Source organism: Ostrinia nubilalis, chromosome 1, assembly GCF_963855985.1.
Source record: "Ostrinia nubilalis chromosome 1, ilOstNubi1.1, whole genome shotgun sequence".
Lineage (NCBI taxonomy): Eukaryota > Metazoa > Arthropoda > Insecta > Lepidoptera > Crambidae > Ostrinia > Ostrinia nubilalis.
The window spans coordinates 9,951,158-9,972,206 of NC_087088.1; the positions used below are offsets into that span (position 1 = coordinate 9,951,158).

Sequence of the window (21,049 nt, forward strand, 5' to 3'; positions counted from 1 at the left end):
TACCTTACAAACGTCCGTTTATGTTGTTCGTCGTCTTTCAAATGACAACAAAACTTTTTGATTTGGTATCAGAAAGAGCAATTTTTTTGAATTAACTCCCGCGCAATTCCAAAGCTAATAAACTAATAAAATCAAACTTCAATTGACCCAAATGGCCTGCTGCTGATATAGTAGGTATGTTGATGACTTTATGTAGTACACACGCTCATAATATACGATATGTTGTTATTGAAATCATGAACTTTATCTAATAAGTAAAACATAATGCTTTATAGGTCAAACACATATTATAACGCAACTGTCAAGAATAAGTGGAACTACTTTAATCTTAACAAATACACGTCATCAATACAAGAACTACAAATGAATAGAGAGGTATATCATATTCATAATATTCAATGTCACTTTCATTCAAATTCTTTACTGAAGCATCCTGTATTTATTGTTATCTGATAATTTTTTCAAAGGTAAACAAGTCAGAAAAACCTTCATCATCTATCTTGCATACGCAATACTACCCACATAATATTATTATGCATGAATCAGAGGAATCCTAGAAATCTGTAACTTGACTGTTTGTTACAGCTCAAATGCTAAATCCTATATGTAAGCCCCTTTATGTCGAGAAAAAAAAATGGTTTTAGTGATGGGCCAACTCGGGAAAAACAAAACTCGATTTGACCCGAGTTAAAATCCACGTAACTCGGGTTGAACTCGAGTTACGTAACTCGAGTTAACTGGATGTACAAGTGAATGTTTTTATTTTATTTTTTACCAGTTTATATTGAATTGGGAGAATCATACTAACTAAACTTAACTAAAGTAAGAAAGAAAATGATTGTTTGAAATAGAATAATTATTTATGTATTTTTGGCTTGAATTTTATTTAAAAAAAATATTTATATTTATTATCACTTGGCAATTTTTAAAAACAGAACATGAAACACGAAAATCTACAACAATAACTGGCAGTTTAAAGTTAATTTCAAACCTAAATTATATTGTAACACTTGTTGTTATGAATGGACGAATGAACATAGTCTCATCACTCAAATGATCGGCAAACTTCGCTCCATGTCGGTTCCATCCGGTTTACGATACGAACTCGAGTCAGAGAGAATTCAACTCGAGTGGGTTCGAGTTACGCCCAACTCGAGTTAACCCTAGTTACTTACTCGAGTTGACCATCACTATTATAAACTATGTCATGGCGTTTTGTTTTCAGCATATTTTTGGTCCGTTATGTTTAGCAATATAGGACAACAAAGTAGGTATATTTAGGCTGAATTGCACCACCAACCAAAAAATTACCCGTGAATTTTGTATGGAGTTTGACAGATTTTTGACGTTTGTTACAGTCAAAGTAAAATGGTGCAACCCAGCCTTACGTGATTAATCTGTTATGAAAATCGAGAATCAATTTAAATCACAAATCCTACTTCGCAGAGCATTGTCTCCTTTGTTTGTCACTTTAAAGTGAAGTAAAGGGTGAATCATCAGGATGTGGCAGGCAAGTTCAAACTCACTTCGAGGGGCCATTACCAATGCTGTAAACTATCGCACACGCACAATGCATGCAAAATTATTGAACCGCACATTGCTGGCACGGTTTCACTTGCTTCCAATCGCCATTTTTAGACAAATATAAACTGTAAACGCTTCTCGAATTCAGTAATGCTTTCTGAAACTCGATGTACCAAAATAGGAACGCTAGCACTCACGTAGTGTTAAATCGAAAGTGCATCCAATTATTTTTTTTATTAATTAACTTTATCTATGTGTCATTTTTAATCTTTTACATTTTACATTTATCTGTGTTTTTTATAATGTCTTTTGTTCTGATTTATTAATTTATAACGATTTGTTAGAAACTAATTTAATTACATAGTTTTGTAAGTACGCCATACCATATTAATATTCTGTGACCATTACTAGCCGAACTCAAAAAGTGAGAATGTACTTTTCTGAAATGCGTCTCTACATTAGGTACATACAGCGTGTTATGTATCTACTTGTTGTTAACAAGTTAACTGATTTAACTTTAGTAGTATATTATTTCAATCACAAGATTTTGTGGGATAATTAAACCAATCCGTTAGTTATATTTTATTAATTAATCTATTTATCTAGCCTATTCTTTGCCATTGTTAAGACGTCACACAGCCTAGTGATTAAAGTTTATTGTAGTTACGATAAACAACTACAATACTTCCTATATTATCCTGTAAACTGAATTAATTGACACGGTTATGGTGATTTAAAAACGATTGATCAAGTAATTGAACACAAAAAAACAGCGTTAGAAAACTTGTTTAAACAAATCGGTATTAGGAGGTATATAAAGTTGAGCTGTTAATACTTATTTAACAAACAAGCTGTTATTTAAGTATAAATATCGATTAACATTATTATCATGATATTATCTATATTATTGTTAAAATAATGTACACAATTGCAGACAAGTGAATGATAAGTTATTCATTTCTACTGCTAAGGTTGAATTCTTTCTTATATTTTTTAGCGCCGATTCCACAATCCGTGCTATTGTTGTATAACCTTTGCCGGTGACTCTACCTACAGTCACTTATAAAAGGTGTTACCTGTTTTGCAAAAAACACAAGCATATAAAAAAGATTACCTGTTTTACAGAAACGTATCTAACCTAACCAATCTTTAAGTAGTCGTATTATTAGGGACCTTAAATTTTCGAACGTTTTGAGCTTTTTTAAATTTGTATCCCGTTTTTTATCTTATTTATTTTATAACTTAATTCATTAGTCAGTATGTGTGTAATCACCTGTAATAATCTTCTATACTTATAATAAATCTGTAGAGAGGTCAATTCTGTACATGAAATATATTTTCAAAATAACTATCAGGGGGTGATTAGTGATCGATACTGATGCCAAAAATGCAATCAGTAAAATTTTTGTCTGTCTGTCTGTCTGTCTGTCTGTCTGTCTGTCTGTATGTTCCTTATAGAAACAAAAACTACTTGACGAATTTTAACGAAACTTGGTACAATTATTCTTCATACTCCTGGGCAGGTTATAGGATACTTAGGAATTCCCACGGGAACGGGCATTAGCGGGAAAATCCTTTTGTATGAAAAATCTAAACCGCTTAAGTTAGACGCTTGAAATTTGGCAAGCAGGTACCTTAGTAAACTTAAAGCTTATTTATAACAGGATATTGCAAAATCCTACGGGAACGGGAATTAGCGAGAAAAAACATTTGTATGAAAATATCTAAACCGCGTAAGTTAGACGCTTGAAATTTGGCATGCAGGTACCTTAGTAAACTTAAAGCTTAGTTACAACAGGATATTGCAAAATTCCCACGGGAACTGGAATTAGCGGGAAATTCCTTTTGTATGACTGACTCACTGACATACCCACGCACAGCCTAAACGGCTAAACGTAGGCACTTGAAATTTATAAGGGACGTAGCTTAGGTACCGTAGAGGTGCACTAAGAAAAGAATTCCCGAAATTCCCACAGGAACAGGAATTACCGGGAAAATCCTTTTGTATGAAAAATCTAAACCGCTTAAGTTAGACGCTTGAAATTTGGCATGAAGGTCTCTTAGTAAACTTAAAGCTTAGTTACAACAGGATATTGCGAAATTCCAACGGGAACGGGAGTTAGCGGGAAAAAACATTTGTATGAAAAAATCTAAACCGCGTAAGATAGATGAAGGGGGTAAAATGGGATCCACGCGTACGAAGTCGCGGGCGGCCGCTAGTTTAAAATAAACTGTTTACAAATTGAAATAAGTAGGCAGTTAGTCTTACTCTAATTAACGGGACTATTCCCACCTCTCGTTCCCACCACTGCAACTCCTGTGTAGCCAGGATCTACAGCTTGACCGCCACAAAAACCCAACCAATGAAGGTCAAGTTTGTCCCGGGGGAAAGTTAAACTGTCATTGGACCCGCAACGAAATTAATCAGAAGAACATAGGAGGAGTTCGAAATTAAGGTTCGACTTCCCTCCATTGCAAAGCGGATGACAGGTGACAAACAAAGGTTTAAAACCTTTAAGAAAAAGATTATGCACCACGGACAATAAATTAAATTAAGGGGGCCTATCTTATGAGCAATTAGCAACTACCTGCCAATAATATTTTTCACAAAATCGCTTAAAAGCACGGAAATTTTTCCTTGTCGCGACAAGATCGGTGTAATAAATTGCGGAAACAGATGTATGTTGTATTGAATTAAGCATTATATCACGTTCATGTTTCCAAAGATCACACTCCCACAAGATATGATGGGCAGACTGCTCATGACTGACATCATCAGTGGAACACTCGCAAAAAGGAGACGGAACTAGTTTGAATTCGTGAAGTTTATGTTTAAAGTTGCCATGTCCCGTGAGGAACTGCGACGAGCAATGGTCGATTTCTAACCATCGCCTAGTTAGACGTTCGCGTACATTCGGGAAGTCTTTATTCATTCATTCTTACTCTAATTAGGGAAAACCATCTGCTACTGTATTATTTGAAAATAATAAAGCGTAAGTAGTATAATGGTTAATACGCCTACTTCAATTTAAACTATCTAAATGTAAATTACGTTTTTACATCGTTAAGTGCCGATGCCGAACCATATTTGGTTCTAACCCGGAAATCGACAAATAAATCAGAATATAAATTAACCAGCTAGGAAAATTACTATTATAATAATATCGCTAAAATATTCGTTTTAGCGATATTCAACAACTCCTCAGTTTTCTATCTCTGGAAGGTAAAGACAGTGGAGTTTCATCTGTAGGAGATAGATTGTCACGAACAATTAACAGATGCGCAGATGTAGGTCAATTTTATTAACTGCTAACTGGAGGTCGAAAGCGTAGAAAATGTATCGAAACTGCATTTATAAAATAATTCGGTGACAGTTTGAAAGAAAATCATTTCGGTCCGTAATACCACGTAATACGTCGTAATTAAAAAAATACGCGCTAGATATAACTTTAACATAATCCTATTAAATAAAATAAATTAAAAAATCAAGGATTTTTGTAAAACTCTAGCTCTCCTTGAAGTAATTTAAAATTAATTTGTGGTTCGAACTAATTTGCTCCTTGTAAATCTGGTTCAATAGAACATACACCTAGATAATATGAATTAAAATTTATTTTGAATTAATTTATCGATTTCCTACATCTATTTGTGATCATTAAAATAAAATAAATTTGATTTTGTTGTTTTTCCAAAATCATGTTTTTTACTAATTATCTAGCTCAAGCGCATTTATAAAATGCTAACATTTAAAAGTAGGTATAGGTAAGTAGTATTCGAAATAAATAATTTTATTTGCTTTAGAAACAAAGAATGTCTATTACAGCATGAGTAATTAATGGTTAAATGGAGCGCTAACCGCCACCTCGTCACCCATCGCATCGGTCATCAACTATTAGTTCTTGACCTACAACACTCGGCACGCTTTCATTTTGCTCACGGTGACGTAACTTATCGACTCTTCTTTGGGAAGCCATAACTTTAAATCGTCTGATAGTGTCATGATTATACAATAACAAATAAACATTGCAGGTAGGCAACATTTTTACTACATGTAATATGAAAATAAACAAGTAATTAAAATGTGAGTCCCACAATCCCTGCATTCCCCCTAAACTTTGGTTTGAATAGAGTTCGAATACGAGCTTATTTCTGTGTAATACCTCTACTGCACTCTACATTGAATAAAAGTCAAACTGACAATATTATACTGAATATTTTTTCTACCGAAGTACCTATCTACCTATAGAGAGAATTAAATTTCCTGCTACACAGTAAAAATAATTTATTTACGACTAAGTATAAATTGTTGTCTCTACCTGTTTATTACTTTTCATAGGATTGAAATTAAACAATTGTCGTTTGTTTTCAGGCATATTTAAAAAATCTTAACAAAGCTATTAATATGCAGCCAGAGTATGTAGTTATTGTGCGTTTAATTGAAATTTACAGCTGTTTGATTCGCGTATGTCAAGATTAATTGCAAATAACTCGCAGTCTATCACCAATTACTTTTTCAGTTGAGCTTAAGATTTCTATATCAACTTTCAAGTGTGTTCATACTTTGTGACCTGATTTCATAACGAATAAGATAAAGCATTGAATATATACTGGTGCTTTTGAACATAGAATAAATATAATCATATTATTGCAACTAGAACGGCCATTGATATGCCGTGTTGGTACAGATAACGCATGAAATCAAATCATGGATTCTATCCACATCGAATCTGGCCGTTAACCTCATTTGGGTGCCAGAAAGAAAGTAGCTGCTAACAATAAAGGTTGACATGAATCGACGCCAATGGCCATCTATTTGACGCAACTCTCCGGTGTCCAAACGTGTTTTAAAGATTAATTTTATTTACCCACATAAACTTACTTACGGAGCTAACATAAGATTATAGAAACGTGTTACACGTGTATTATTGATGTATTTTCTTTTCTTTAAATACTTATTAGCAATTACCTACATCTGACGAGCAGAGACATGTTGTAATTCAACAATGTAAGATACCTCAAAGTTCAATGTCTACGTATTTTTAGTGATCATGACTTGATTGCACTGTTAAGTATATGCTTTAGAAATTAAAGTCACATGATGAGTCAAAATCCCTATCTCCAAACGAGCTCAAGTCGTAGCAGCATTACAAAGATATATTTACAAACAATAGTAATCCCTTCCAGGAATCATCTGTAGTACCTAATCACTTTCAGACATCACACCAGCCTAATATGCTGGTTATAGCAAAATCACACTTATTACAAGTACATTAGACACCTTGATGTGCCATCCGTGAAAGACAAGTATTTTGCTCTACATAAAACTGTTCCTAAATCATTCAGACGCAATACAATACTCATAGGTACTACCTAGTAGGGTAATTGTAACAATTAATGTTTAATTTCGCTGCTAAACTTTCATGCGACTAAAATAATAACAAGCATAAAAATACTGAATATTAAATATTTTTAGTTGGTAAAAACTGTGGCAATGAAACCCCATTTTATTTCCTACACTTTGAATGAAAGTTACGCATTAACTAAAATGAGCCACCAAGTAAGCTAGCATTGCACAGTTAACATTTATTTTTACCATTTATTTGCTTAAAGGTAGACGTTATAGTAATAGGTCAATTTATTTACGAAATTTTGACTTCATGTTAATTTTTCAGAAAATATGCTTCTAAAACTGTTTTTTTTTATAAAATCAGAAAATAAATATTTCTTCGAAACTAAGCAGAAACAACTACTAGTTTCTTCCCCAATATCTAACGATTGAATTCTTAAAACATGGATGTCGTCCGCATCTAAGGCAATATTACACACTGTGCATTGTATTGGCGAGTGTAATTATAAATCTAAAACAGATAGAAAACACCTTATTGTACATACACCACACAAATCAAGAATAGGAAGAAATACATAAGAGATACAATCTAGACGGACTTATGGTTATGAAGCGATCTCTAATTCTCTACCAGACAATAACCAAAGAGGACGGTTGTCTTAAAATAAAGAGTTAATTCTACAAATAATAAAATTAAATAAATTGGCATTGACATTAGTGTATTACTTGATTTATCAATATAAACGCCTAGTTTCTAGCTCTGGCATGCAGTTGACGCAGTGCTCACTATTCAAGCGAAGCCGTATGAGTATACGCTATGTAAATTCGATGTCCAACACATGTCTTTGAAAGATTTTACATTCGATCACTAGCTATCCATTCATTTAGTAGCGACAATAAGGACCGAGTAGAGTGAGAGTCTATTAAGTAATTAATAACCCCGGAAGTTTGGTCACTTTAGGCGTGTATACGTAGATTAGTGACCTAGAGGCACAGAATAATGGTCTCTATCCTATCTATTAGCAGGTCCTTATCCGACCCAATTACGACTGAATTAATAATTACTTTACATATTTATCTAGTTAATTACAAATATCTCGTGTAAACTTATTTATTGGCAAATATAATAATAAAAGAAATAGAGTAATATAATTATGCCCCTTTACTTAAGAATGTTATACATAGTTATTAACTTAGAAACTGGTTAGAAAAAATATTGCGGTGTATTACTTTCTCAAAAAGAGCGCTTGCGATCAATATCGTGTTGACACAAAATAATTCAATTATCTGCTTAGATGATTATACTTTTAATTTCTTATGAAACGTAAACTTTCCTGAGCAACGTTTATTCATTACGTTCACCGTTTTGTAATACCACGTGTTCACTCGTCAGAACAATAAAGTTAAAGAATTCATAAAGCTTCAGAATGTGTGCGAAGTTTTCAATTCATTCACAAAACCAGTAGGTACCTCTGTAGAATCTATGTTGATAGCTGCAAGTGTGCAGTCACTTTTAATTTGTTTGCAAACGTAGTCAGTCATCATGACATAAAGTTGGGTTACCAATTAATTTGAATTGCGGCGAAAGTTACCGCGTTTTCATAACTTTAATGGTTGTGTTGTATAATAATGGTCATGCTGATGCTGTATGTGTTTGTCAGTTTGGTACTTCACAAGTTTTCCTTGACTCCAATGTCCATAATATTCAAGTCTGCACAAGATTTTTTAAGATATTTCCAATGTAGCGTCATTGCAAAATAAGATTGTCACAAAATTGCGACCTACAAAGTGGCTGGACTAACAGTCAGCCACTTGGCGATCAAATGTCGTTGCGATGAGAAGTAGCACACCTGACTTTCTGACCTACACAACTTTTAACGACAATACGATATTTATTTACAAATACATAGTTGGTCAACTTGTAAACACCGTTATATTCTTATCTGGACCTTTGCATGACAGTTGAACACTTGAACTTTATCAATCAAAAGTTATTGTTGATTTTTATTTATATCAATTTCTCACCTCAACAAAACAGAAGTGATCAGTTCCTCATGAAGTCGATCCAAAGGTGAAGAGAACGCGCGTCGATTAGTGTGCGAACAATAACATTTCACTCGTTTTCATGCAGAACAAACAAAAACGTCGCATTCACATACTAATTATTTTCGAGAGAAACTGCGCGATGTACGTTGCTACGAGCATACAGATCGCTGTGTGCCAGAACACTGAGGTGTGTGCTCGGTACGAGCCGCAACACGAAGCGAATGAGGCGAGGAGGTGGGCGACTGGCAAGTGACCACAACCGCACGCGGCGCGCGCAGTGAGAGTTGTGTCGCCTGGCTCGCCGCCTGCTGACTGTCGGCCGTCTGCCGAGGCCCATACGGCGAGAGTCCCGGGATCCGCGAGATGCACCTTGCACATGCACTCCCATCGCGAGCTGTCAGCCGCCGCGGCCCGGAGCGCTCTCGCGCCGCGCACCCGCACGACTTTTTGCCGCAACGCGCTACCCGCAGAGGGAACTTCTGTCTGTTCTAAACTTTATTGCGAGACAGATAAATTTCAAGATTTTCTTGCAATGAATAAAACTTCTTGCTTTAATTGTGGTAGGTGAAATAAGTTGTAACTTAACAAAACGTTGCTCATCAATGTCACTCCAAACCGTCCAGACTTTTACGATCTAGTATGCGTACGTATGCGGAGGTAGAGTTAGTACTTAATCGGCTGTTTTCAGTTTTGACGAAAGTTTCGGCTGAAACTTTTATACGGGAAGAAAAACTAAATTAATTCAAGCTTTTTATTTATTTTTAATAAGCGTAACACATTTAAAAATGATAGTTTTTCCCGTATGTTTTGTTTCATAAAGCCAGGTCAGGTACTTTTGAAGATATAGAAGATTTTGTAATCGCCCCTTTTTCTTGAGGTCTCTGTAGTTTAAATCTAGATTTACCTAGGCAGATAGTTAATTGTCCTATAGAAAGCCCAAGTTTCAGCTTCAATTCCATCGATGAAAGCCAAGTGGAACATGAATTAATGTAATTATTTTAAATATAAAACCTTGTAAGATACTTTCTTGTCGGCTTAAGACCGGTTTTAAATTGCGCTACTTTACATGAGGGTGCTGGACGAACAGATGTTCGGTCGGTTGCCATCGTAAAAACGTGTCACTCTTGGCTGAGCACGGGCCTGGTGGCTCTCCATACACCACCAACCCCATGCATTTCTCTCACACCATTACACCTCACTTTGTATATTCCATCCTTTTCATACAATGGTACGCTATTCAGGGTGCTGGTGTTGGTGCAAAGTTGTTTAGACGTTGTCCACGGCAACGGTAGTACGATACACGACACGCGGGGGCAAAGCAACCAGACGTGCACGAAAGCTTCCACTCGACAATACACTTTTACTTATTTTTTTACATTCAATATTCAGTGTTAAAAACAAGTGAGTGAACAAACAAATAAAATGTAAGTAAAGTTACATGACTAGTTAAAATTAAGCGCTGTGCTAATTCGGATTAACAGCTGATCAATCTTGTTACAATCAGTGCTTAAACGTTGTCCCATTTATTTTTATAGAAAAAAGACAAATTAGTGCCCTCTCGACGGCAATAAATAGATTCGCAGTCGATTTCATAAGTTTAACAACTCGTTTTACTGTTTATTAAACTGACTCTACCCTTTTTAAGTAACTTCCACCAACTATAAGTAAGAAACCACATATGTATACATGGCAGATGTGATGATTAACTAGACATAACATGACAAATAGATCTCAAAATAAAATTCTGAATTCATTCCAATCGAATCACATCACTCTAGCTAGATTATAAATATGCTACGAGCTACGAGTCTTTCTTCACGTGTACTGCTACCAGCGTTGCCAGTTTTTTTTTCGCCAAGTCGGGACTTTGGTACTTTTTGAGTGAAAATAGCGGGATTCTTCCGTCAAAAGCGGGACATAGTAAAAAAACGTATACAATCAAAGATTTTCAAATATTTATCTTTTTATTTGACTTAAAATTACGTTTACGTGACAATAGATAGCAAAAGTAGCCATAGAAAATGTATTTTAACAAAAAAATAATATTTTAAATCAGATTTACTCTATCGTTAAATTCGTCTTTAGAATAAAATAAGAAAAAATAAACCAAATCGAAATAAAAAAAAATATTTAGAATAATATGGCGTTTCAAACAATAGTCTGGTGAAGTGAATGTCTCTCTCCGAAAAGCGGGACCGAGCCTGTCCCGCGCGGGACATATAAATTTTGTTTAAAAATCGGGACGTCCCGCCAAAATCGGGACGTCTGGCAACGCTGACTGCTACCCAGTTTTTTGCTTCTGCCCGTAACTTTTCCCGTAACGTGTATTTCGTTTGTCACCGATTTCGTGGGTTATTTTTATGCTATATCCATTATTTTTCTAAAATAAAGAAGACTTTCAACATCTGCCACTAAATTACCGCCAAAATTCGTCCAGCCAGTCGCGACCGTTTCGGAGATTATACGAATCAAATAGATGGGCAAACCATACTAAAATCGTTTTTTTTTACCATTCTACTTTTTAAATGTTACATATACAGGGTGGAATTTTGTAATGCCAGCTGGAGGGAAAGTACTCTTAATACTGCAGATAGAAAATTTTACTCAAAGGAAACATTCCTTAATTTAGGAAAAAAATAGAAATGCATTCAAAGATTTTCTAAAATTATTCGAAAATTCACCACCATACCATACAATATTCTGTAAATAATTAAAATAATTTAAGATTTCATGGTTTTCCATTCATTTGATTTATCAAGTTTGTTAAGAGATTTGATGCAATAAAAATACAGGGTGTAATTTTTAACAAATTTTAGTTGGTTCGATTCCCGGGTGTGGCAAGCAAATTTTTAGAAATCTTTGAATGCAGTTTCTTTTCCTAAATTAAGGAATGTTTTCTTTGAGTAAAATTTTCTATCTGCAGTATTAAGAGTACTTTCCCTCCAGCTGGCATTACAAAATTCCACCCTGTATACGTAGATTAAAAACAATTGATTACGATGAAATATGAATGCTGATTGATTCTATTTTTAAAAATACAAATGGTAACAAATATTTACTTACATACCTAGAGCTTCTGTAGCAACTTTAAGTAGAAGATAGTAGTGCTTTTTTGAAGCCATTTTAAAATAACGGTTCGAGGTAATGGGGTAAATAATACCCGTAACAAATTACGAGGGAGGATCGCTTGCCAATTAATTACAGCATTTGAACCCCTTTTAAGTAATGTTACACTATCAAGAGCGGGTGGACATCATAAGGATTCAATTTAATTGCTTTTTATGTTTTGTTGCAGGTATTAAAATAGTAAATATGCTAAGACTCCATCAACATAATGACTTTATCGCAGGATAGCGGTGACCGCTTTGTAACGAAGACTGAAATTACAGACAGTTCGAACTGGAATTCGCTTTACTGTTCACACCTGTGGTCGAACAGCAATCTGAGAAAAGCTATCCTGACAGCACCATATCCAGATAACAGAGTTATCAAATATTGTTACACGTGCAAAGGAAAGATACGAAAATATGAAATTAAGTCTTCTGAAGATAATTTTATTCCAAATATTCATTCTACTCCAAACGGAAAGGTAGAGTCGAGACATAACGAATCAACGTCAAGTTATACGCCAGAGAACTCCTTCAGTGTTATATCACAAGATCTACCGTCGAGCAGTATACCTTTAAAAGACATTTCCACTAATGTGGATAGTAACCAATGCATTCCAACTATATCTCGTCAAATTGATTCCAGTTTTCGCCAAAAATATACTTCCTATGAAATGCGTCCTAATGAAATTAATCAACGCAGACTGAGAAAGAGCCTCAAAGGGATCGGATGTATTGTAAATTTAGCACTGAACGATAGCCCTGTGAAGAAACGAACTCAAATACAGGCTTGCTCAATAAGTGTGATGATTGTGGCAATTGTAGTAATTAGTTTTGTTTTGGTAAATTTTACAAGTCCTAATTTTACACGTGCAACGAGTGTAGCAAGTACAATTGTAGTGCCAACTAATAATATAATAGATTCCAATGAAACGTCATCAGCAATCACTAATATTTACGCAAATCCAACCCTCCGAACAGATGTTACAATAAAAGAAGTAAGTACAACTATGGAACCCCTAACTACATCTACGGTCAATAATTCACTTGTTTCCAATATAATAAACAAAATACGAAAAAATGTCAGAACTTTCCCAAAGGAAACAAAAAAAGAAACTCGCATACCAAAAGATATCATCAATAGAGATTTATCGCAAAGGTTTTGCTCGTGCCAAACAGATGAAGTTTGTATGCTAGATGAAAACAGTGGAACGTCGATTTGCCGAAAAGCCGTTGATATCGACGACCCTACAGGTAATCATGCATTTCATATTTTTAGTTCTTCCGTAATGAATCATATTATTGTTTGATAGCGCTATAAAATATAAGTTATTTCAGGTTGTGGCGGATTATGTGCATTGGAAACGGAAGCCTGCCAGTTGGTGGATAGAGCTCGTGGAGTACGTGTCTGCAGGCTGCTGACACTGGTGACTTGTTCACCTCAAGAGTGGCGCTGCAGGAATGGGCTATGCGTGCGAGCTGAACATCGCTGCGACGGCACTATTCAGTGTTATGATCGCTCTGATGAAATGCACTGCGGTAAGATTCTTGATCTTTTATTGATTAAATTTAAAAATTAAGATACTGTAGTTACAAATTAATGGTCGTAATTTTAGACAAACCTTTTTATTTCAGACTGCGACTTAACAAAACAATTCAGATGCGGCCATTCCATATCCTGTTTTTCTAATACGAAACTATGTGATGGTTATATCGATTGCTGGGATGGATTCGATGAATTGAACTGTACTGCAGGTATGTTACACTTTAATTACATTATTGTTTAAATTTTAAATTAGAATGAGTTAAAATAATACTTTTGATTTGATAACCACTTAACTTTTGACACACAAAGTACCTATAATGGAATGTAAATCGCACTTATACCGTTCAGCAGCTCACGAAACTGGGTTATGAATGTGCTCACTCAGACCTAACGGGGCTTCCTATAGCCACTTCCTCCTTATTGGAAAACCACTTTAGCACAAAAATTATACTTCTCCACAAACATTTATTGCACGGCGTGAATTCAAGTTGTCCATGCATTATGTATGGCTTTATAAAACACAACTCATACCTATGGTTAATGGTCATATCCCTCAAGAATTCAAGATGTTCGACTGTTTTACTCTTGCGTGCGTGTGAAAACAATAATAAAGCATCGCATGCTAGTTCACTCTGACATTGATTTACTACCGATACACGAATTCTGATCGCTTTTGTGTTTTACCTTGACACTGTTATTGTGCGGCCAAGTGCATTTAATTTTATTGTTTCAGAGTGTCCCCAGGATCAGTTTACGTGTACGGACGGCCAGTGTATTATGTCCTCGAGGTTTTGTGACAGCCTGGCTGATTGTGAGGATGGCAGCGACGAGCCGCAAGGGTGCGACGGAGAGTGCGGTGCGCACGAGATGCGCTGCGCCAACCGCCGCTGCGTGCCCAACGCGGCGCGCTGCGACGGTCGCGACAACTGCGGCGACGCCAGCGACGAACTGCATTGTTCCTAGCACTGTTTCAGAGTACAAAATTAACACAACGCTACCTGATTATAAAAAAAATACTGTATTGCATAGTTTTTAGTGTATCAGAATCAGACGACTGCACATCAAGATACACTGCATGTGTGGTGTTATTAGTGATATTGCAACAAAAATGTATAGCCCGATATGCTGTCGACTGTGAACTTATTTAATTCCTATTTAATTATTATATTTTGCTCTGTTTGATTGCATACCTTACCTATTTAGAGATATTTTTTCTTTAGAAATAAAAAAATGTAGGCAATATATTTTAATGAAGCACGAGTCATACCTACTCGTGTACCTCTTTCTTATAACTTTTGGAGTCATTCGTTAGATTGCTAGGTGCCATTTAAAAATTCACCATAGTCCAAAGAATGTTAACCTAAGCTACGTACCTACTGGTTTTTTTTTTTGTAATTCTTATCTAAAGTATTGCCTCTTAAGATTTATAGAGGAATTAAGGAATGCCTATGGTTGATACAAATATTTAAAAAATTCAAAAAACAATAAAGTAGTGGCATCCGCAAATCTCATCACGATTTAGTGAGCTACGCCCGAGAATCGAACCTAGGATACCCGGGCACTCTCAACTTTTTGACTAAGTAGGCACCTACCTACATACCTAACTAATTGAAATAATTTAATTACGATGATTCTCGATTGCTTTGAGTAATAGTAATGTTAACTGTAGTATGCTAAATACTTACTTACTTAAAGCAAAGTTTTGTGTTTTTGAATATTGTTTAAGCCAGAATCCCGATTATTTAATAGGTAATAAATAAAATCCTTTTTTGTTTAAGTGATGATTTCTTGAAAGTTACTGGGTACACAAAGTACCTACTTACCTACTTCCATTTACCTATGTATTATTTACCCTTGGACTTAGATCTCTCAACAAAAATTATTATCACCTATAAAATATTTTAAAATACTATATTTTTTATTTATTTTCAACTACCTACCCAACTTACTTATTTAAATTAATACATTTTAAGTCCCGAATTTTAGCCAAAATGATTATGTATGAACAAATAAATATGAATAAATAAATATCTTTGGACAATTTCACACAGCGCTATCTAGCCCCAAAGTAAAAAAAAAGTAAAAAAAGTAAAAAGTATTTTATTTGCCAACAAAAGAATTACAGTTTGTTTATCTAGCGGCTGCTGCACTAAGCTGTGCTTGTGTCGCGGCAGCCTTGTAACACAGGTTAACAATGTTGATAAAATATAGTGAGGACGAACGGTACATGGCAACTAGCAGTTATTAAACTCTTTAAGATAACTAGAATAATATTTTTTTTTTTTACTTAGACTAAACAAAACTAAACAAAAAGTAACTGAGGTAGTGGGTGTAATGTGTGTGTGTGTGTGTGTGTGTGTGTGTGTGTGTGTGTGTGTGTGTGTTGTGCGTGGTAATGTGTGCGTGATGTACTGTGATGTTATGTAGTGTGTTTAAGGCTATTTATATGGAGGCTCAGCGCGGAAGTAAAGCTTCAGTGTCCAGATAATCAAGGCCTAGCAGCCATGACTCGAGTTCGCGTTTTGCACCTGGTGTTGTAAGCGTTTTTATGTTTATATTACGACAGACTTTATTATAAAGATGAGGCAGAAGGAAGCAGGAGTGGCGTTTAGCAAAAGCAGTTCGAACCGTTGGGACTGGAATCTTAAAAATTCTTCGTTTGAGTAATTGTTCGTATTCAGGAGACCTTAGAATAATGCTATGCATACTGGTTGTTGCTTTTAAAAAGTACAGCTGTCTTACTCTTAGGACTTTTGCTTCATCGTATAATTGGTTGGTATTAAATTTGAAAGGTTTGCGCAGCATTACCTTAATTACCGCCCGTTGGGCTCTTTCTAGTTCAATCATAAAGGTTTTTCCGGCACCACCCCATGCTCTGATGCAGTACATTAATAGTGATTGACAGAGAGCCTTGTATAGGTACTAGTAGTAGAGTACCTTTAGTAGCCGAGTACCTTAGGTTTTTCATAATATAAATAGTTTTGCGAATGCGGGATGAAAGGTTGGAGATGTGGGCTTTAAACGACATGTTTTCATCTACTGTGACTCCCAAGTATTTTATCCTATCAGTTCGATCAATTCTGTTGCAATTACAATTTAAAGCATTTATCATGTCACAATGGTGTAATCTAAGTTGTTTCGAGGCAGGTGCTTGTGTTTTTATTGTTTTGTGGAAAGCTATAGGTATGTTTAGATTTTTTGGCATTTAATGTCAGAAGGTTACTACTGAGCCAGTTAGCGACGGTCTTCAAACCCTGTTCTGCCCTTTCATAAACTCTATCCCACGAGGAGTCTTGGAAAAGAATCACTGTATCGTCAGCATAGCACATTATGTCGGCTCCCTCTAGTTTCAGATTTAGGATGTCGCTCATGTATACGATAAATAGTGTTGGACCTAGTATGCTTCCCTGTGGGACACCGTACTCGACCTGGAGAGCATCGCTTATCTCAGCACCGACACGGACACACTGTTGGCGATTTGAGAGGTAGCTAGAAAACCAATCATTAGCTATTCCTCTAATGCCTACCGCATTTAGTTTCTGCAAAAGAATTGGGATCGAGACCGTGTCAAATGCCTTCGCGAGATCTAAGAAGACACCAAGGCAGGATTTATTTTCATCTAGTGCATTTACAACCTTATTTGTGAGCAGCAATACTGCGTCTTCTGTTGATTTTCCACATCGAAAACCGAATTGCCTCTCCGGAATGAGATCGTTATTTTCTAAGAATGCAACTATTCTCTTGTTAACTACCTTTTCCAACATTTTAGAAAAGATGTTGAGTAGAGAAATGGGTCGATAGTTGGACGGACAACTTTTATCTCCGCCTTTGTGGACCGGAGTAACTAGAGCTAATTTCCAAGCTTGAGGAAAAGTTCCTGAAGCTAGGCTGAGGTTGAAAATGTGAGTTAACGGTTTTATGATGTGATTCCTAAGAAGTTTGATAATCAGGGGTGTGCACTTGTCAATGCCGGGAGAGCTGTCTAATTTTAAGTCGCTAATAATGTTATTTACCTCTTTTTCGTCTGTTGGAGTCATGAAGAATGATTTCGATGTTAATATTTCGGGTGCTGCTGATGCCGCTAGCGAGTTTTCGGTTACGGCGAGCGTAGTAAGGATTTTGTCAGCCAAGTCCTTTCCTACATTGGCAAAGTAGCTATTGCAGTAATTTAAAGAGGAGGACGGGTCGTTATTGGAACTTGTTAATTCAGTAGGGGCTTTACGAGTTTTATTTAAGTGACATATATCCTTTATTGTATTCCAGAGTCTTTTAGGGTTATTTCTATTGGTTGTTAAAATATGGTTCTCGTACTCGGATTTAGTTTTTTGGAGAATGTTATTGAGAAAGTTTCGATACCTTTTATAAGTAATTTGAATAATACTATTTTCCGGATCTCTCTTAGCTTTTAAATGCAAACGGTCTCTATGTTTTTGGCACCTGATAAGCCCGGGTGTAATCCAGGGTTTCAAATTGTATTTGGATCGACTAATTTTTGTCTGTGTAGTGTTACTTTTCAAAATAGAGTTGATTATTTCGCTGAAAGAAGACTGCGCTTCGTTAACGTCCTGGGAGTTAAGGACGGGTGTCCAATCAGTTGAGGATATTTCATTTACAATTGCCTCATGGTTTACCCTAAGTCTGTAACGCAGAGAATTGTTTTGATATTGACTAGTTTTCATCCCTAGTAAGCATGTATAATGATCCGTGATATCTGTGAGGCATACCAAACCTACGGCCTGATCTGAGGATTTAACAAAAAAGTGGTCAAGGCTTGCGTTGGCTCTGGTAGGCTTTGTTATGTAAGTAAGCAAATTAATATGCTTGTGTTAGCAGGCGCGCGTCTTTCCGTTCTATACATGGCCAGAACGCACCCATAGGAAACTGCTCGTGTATATTTTGGAATGTCCCTTTGTAAATCGGTCACAACAAACTATACACGAATTTTGCGTACTGATCGTGTATAGTTTGTATCGTGGATGGATTCCGTCTTCGCTCCAAACTATACTACACCACTTACAGTTGACTAGAGTGTGTTTAGTTGATTTGATTTAGTAAAATATGGAATTATTACTTTTATTAGATATTATGCTCGTGCTTTGTCCTCGAGATTAGAAATAAGAACTACCTATCAGTATCACGTACGGTGATGCCATTTTTAAATGAATTAATTATTACATAAAATATTATTATTTTACTGAATCTACATATAATAAATCTAGATTTATAACACAAATGTAAGTGGTTTCTGAAATTAAATTGATTAGGTAGATTTCAAATTAAATAACAATTATTTATTAGTGTAATCATAAATTCATTTAAAATGAGAGAGAGTGAATGAAGAAAGTTAAACGTGCATTATTAACTAAAATTGTCGACCGTTTGGTGTAGTGGTTCGAAACGGATAACTGTTCCGGAGGTAGCGGGTTCGATTCCCGCACAGTACAAACATTAATTTGTGTGCATGAACATATTTTTTTGTATTGGACTGGGTGTCTTCTATGTATAATAAGTATGTATTTACAAAAAAAAGTATTTAAGTATGTTTATATCCGTTATCTCGTACCCATAGTACAAGCTTTGCTTAGTTTGGGACTAGAAGCGCAGTGTAAAATGTCCAGGGATATTTATTTTTATTTATAAGCTTTTATCTCAAGAACAAAATCATTTTGACATACATAATTCTTAATTTAAGAGTTATTGGAGAATTGATAAAATATCAGCCCCAAAACAAATATATTTTCTATGGCAGAATACAAACACCAAAAAACTCAGTTATGAATTAATATGTAATAGAAAGAGAGGTAAATAAGTCAAAATGACGAGCATGCAACTACTCGCGTGTACATTGTAATCGCGAACTTATTACAATACATACATGATTAGTCCGTATGCGTACTGACGATGTATATTTTGGAGGAAGATAATTGACCTAAGTCACTACAAAGTATACGCGAGCAGTACGCAGCGTATGCGTACTGGTCGTGTATAGTTTGGAGGAGCTTAGTAAAAAAAGTCATATCCAAACTATACTCGATTAGTTTCACACCCTTGCGTTCTGGCTATGTATAGAATGGAAAGACGCGTGTTAGGGGTGCTAGCAAATCGGTATACTACATGTATACTTTTTTTTAAATACATCATAAATACATAGTAGGACCCAGACCCGTCACAGAAATTAAAATTCATCATTTCAAGTTCTGCCCGGCCGGAAATCGAACCCGGGACCTCTCGCCATAGAACTCCGTTTTAGAACCACTACACCAAACGGCCGACAGTCAATCAATGGATCAACAATAAATTCCAATTAGGTACTAACTAAAGTTGATGGCCTCGTACAGTGTAGGAAAATTAACCAAAAAAGTGCAATGCAACCTAACTTTATTTTAGTTACCACATTTTTCTTTTTTGATGTTGGCAATACACGTCGAGGCCGACCATTTTCATCAAGTTTGTGAGACGAGTTACAAAATGGGACGCTTTAATAATATTAATATAATCTAAGAATGGGACCAAGTGGGATGAGAATGACGCTTTATATTCCCGCCAAGAAACAAAAAAGCTAAAATCTCATTTAGTGATGTTTTTTTTTTCAATTATTGTTTTGTTCTATATTTACTTAGTCTTTTTTTGTTTAAAATATACGTATGTAAATGAATGAAAAATTAAATTATTTTATTATTATTTAAGTACTACACAGTTGCGTACCATTATCCTCTATGCCAGCTTCCCCTAGATGTAAATTAAAAACTTTAAAAGATTGTCTTTGTCATTTTGCGTGACAAATAATGTTACCATCTTATAATTTTCCCCACGTGTCACATTTTAAAGATTGAAAATTAAAGCAAACATTAACATTGGAAAAAAAACCTTCCTTATTTATATAAATAACTGTGACTAGAAATAGTAATTTTAGCGCATATTATTATCATTTAAAATTTAAATTTGGCCGCTCAAAAAGCAGTACGAAAACCAATTGCACTGCGCTGAGATGAAGATGCTCAGATGGGCAGGTGGTGTAACTAGGCTGGACCATGTAAGAAACACACACATAAGAGGCACCTTTAAAGTGAGACCTATCCCAGCTAAATTGCAGGAGAGCCGTTTGCGGTGGTACGGACACGTCATGAGGCGACCACCCGACCATATGACCAGAAAAGTGCTAGACATCCAAACTAAGCCCCGCGGACGAGGAAGACCCCGAATTACATGGATGTCTGTAATCAATAACGACCTCAAAGAAGCCCAAGTTAACAGTAAGACAACCCAGGACCGAGCCGCCTGGAGACGCATGACGCGGAGGGCCGACCCCAAATAAAATGGGAATGGGCCAGGCAAAGTAGTAGTATTATTATCATTTAAAATAAAAATAATTTGCGATGAGTTAAAACAATAGGTTTTGATTTAATCCGGTAATAAATTACTTATGTGGGAGAAAAATATTTGTACTGGTAGCCCTAGTCCTGTCACTTGGTCTTTTTC

At 35.6% G+C, this 21,049-nt stretch overlaps 2 protein-coding genes across 7 annotated transcripts in view; one reads left to right on the forward strand and one right to left on the reverse strand.

Moving 5' to 3' along the window:
• Positions 1 to 9,211, reverse strand: part of LOC135071777 (sphingomyelin phosphodiesterase) — a 25,082-nt gene extending 15,871 nt beyond the window's left edge. For 3 of the 4 annotated variants that reach the window (XM_063965589.1, XM_063965608.1, XM_063965616.1), the window contains exon 1: positions 8,897 to 9,211. The gene's annotated coding sequence lies outside the window, so the exon portion shown is untranslated. Of the gene's footprint in view, positions 1 to 3; positions 24 to 8,896 lie in introns of those variants that run through there. The other variant, XM_063965599.1, reaches the window with a different exon arrangement.
• Positions 1 to 15,479, forward strand: part of LOC135071796 (uncharacterized) — a 15,942-nt gene extending 463 nt beyond the window's left edge. The window contains exons 1-5 of one of the 3 annotated variants that reach the window (XM_063965641.1): positions 9,377 to 9,477; positions 12,213 to 13,278; positions 13,363 to 13,563; positions 13,660 to 13,779; positions 14,304 to 15,479. In XM_063965641.1, the coding sequence (XP_063821711.1) occupies positions 12,252 to 13,278; positions 13,363 to 13,563; positions 13,660 to 13,779; positions 14,304 to 14,533 (1,578 nt within the window). In that variant the 5' untranslated portion in view covers positions 9,377 to 9,477; positions 12,213 to 12,251 and the 3' untranslated portion in view covers positions 14,534 to 15,479. Of the gene's footprint in view, positions 1 to 9,376; positions 9,478 to 10,217; positions 10,342 to 12,212; positions 13,279 to 13,362; positions 13,564 to 13,659; positions 13,780 to 14,303 lie in introns of those variants that run through there. The other 2 variants (XM_063965633.1, XM_063965627.1) reach the window with 2 other exon arrangements.
• Positions 15,480 to 21,049: the final 5,570 nt, after the last annotated feature.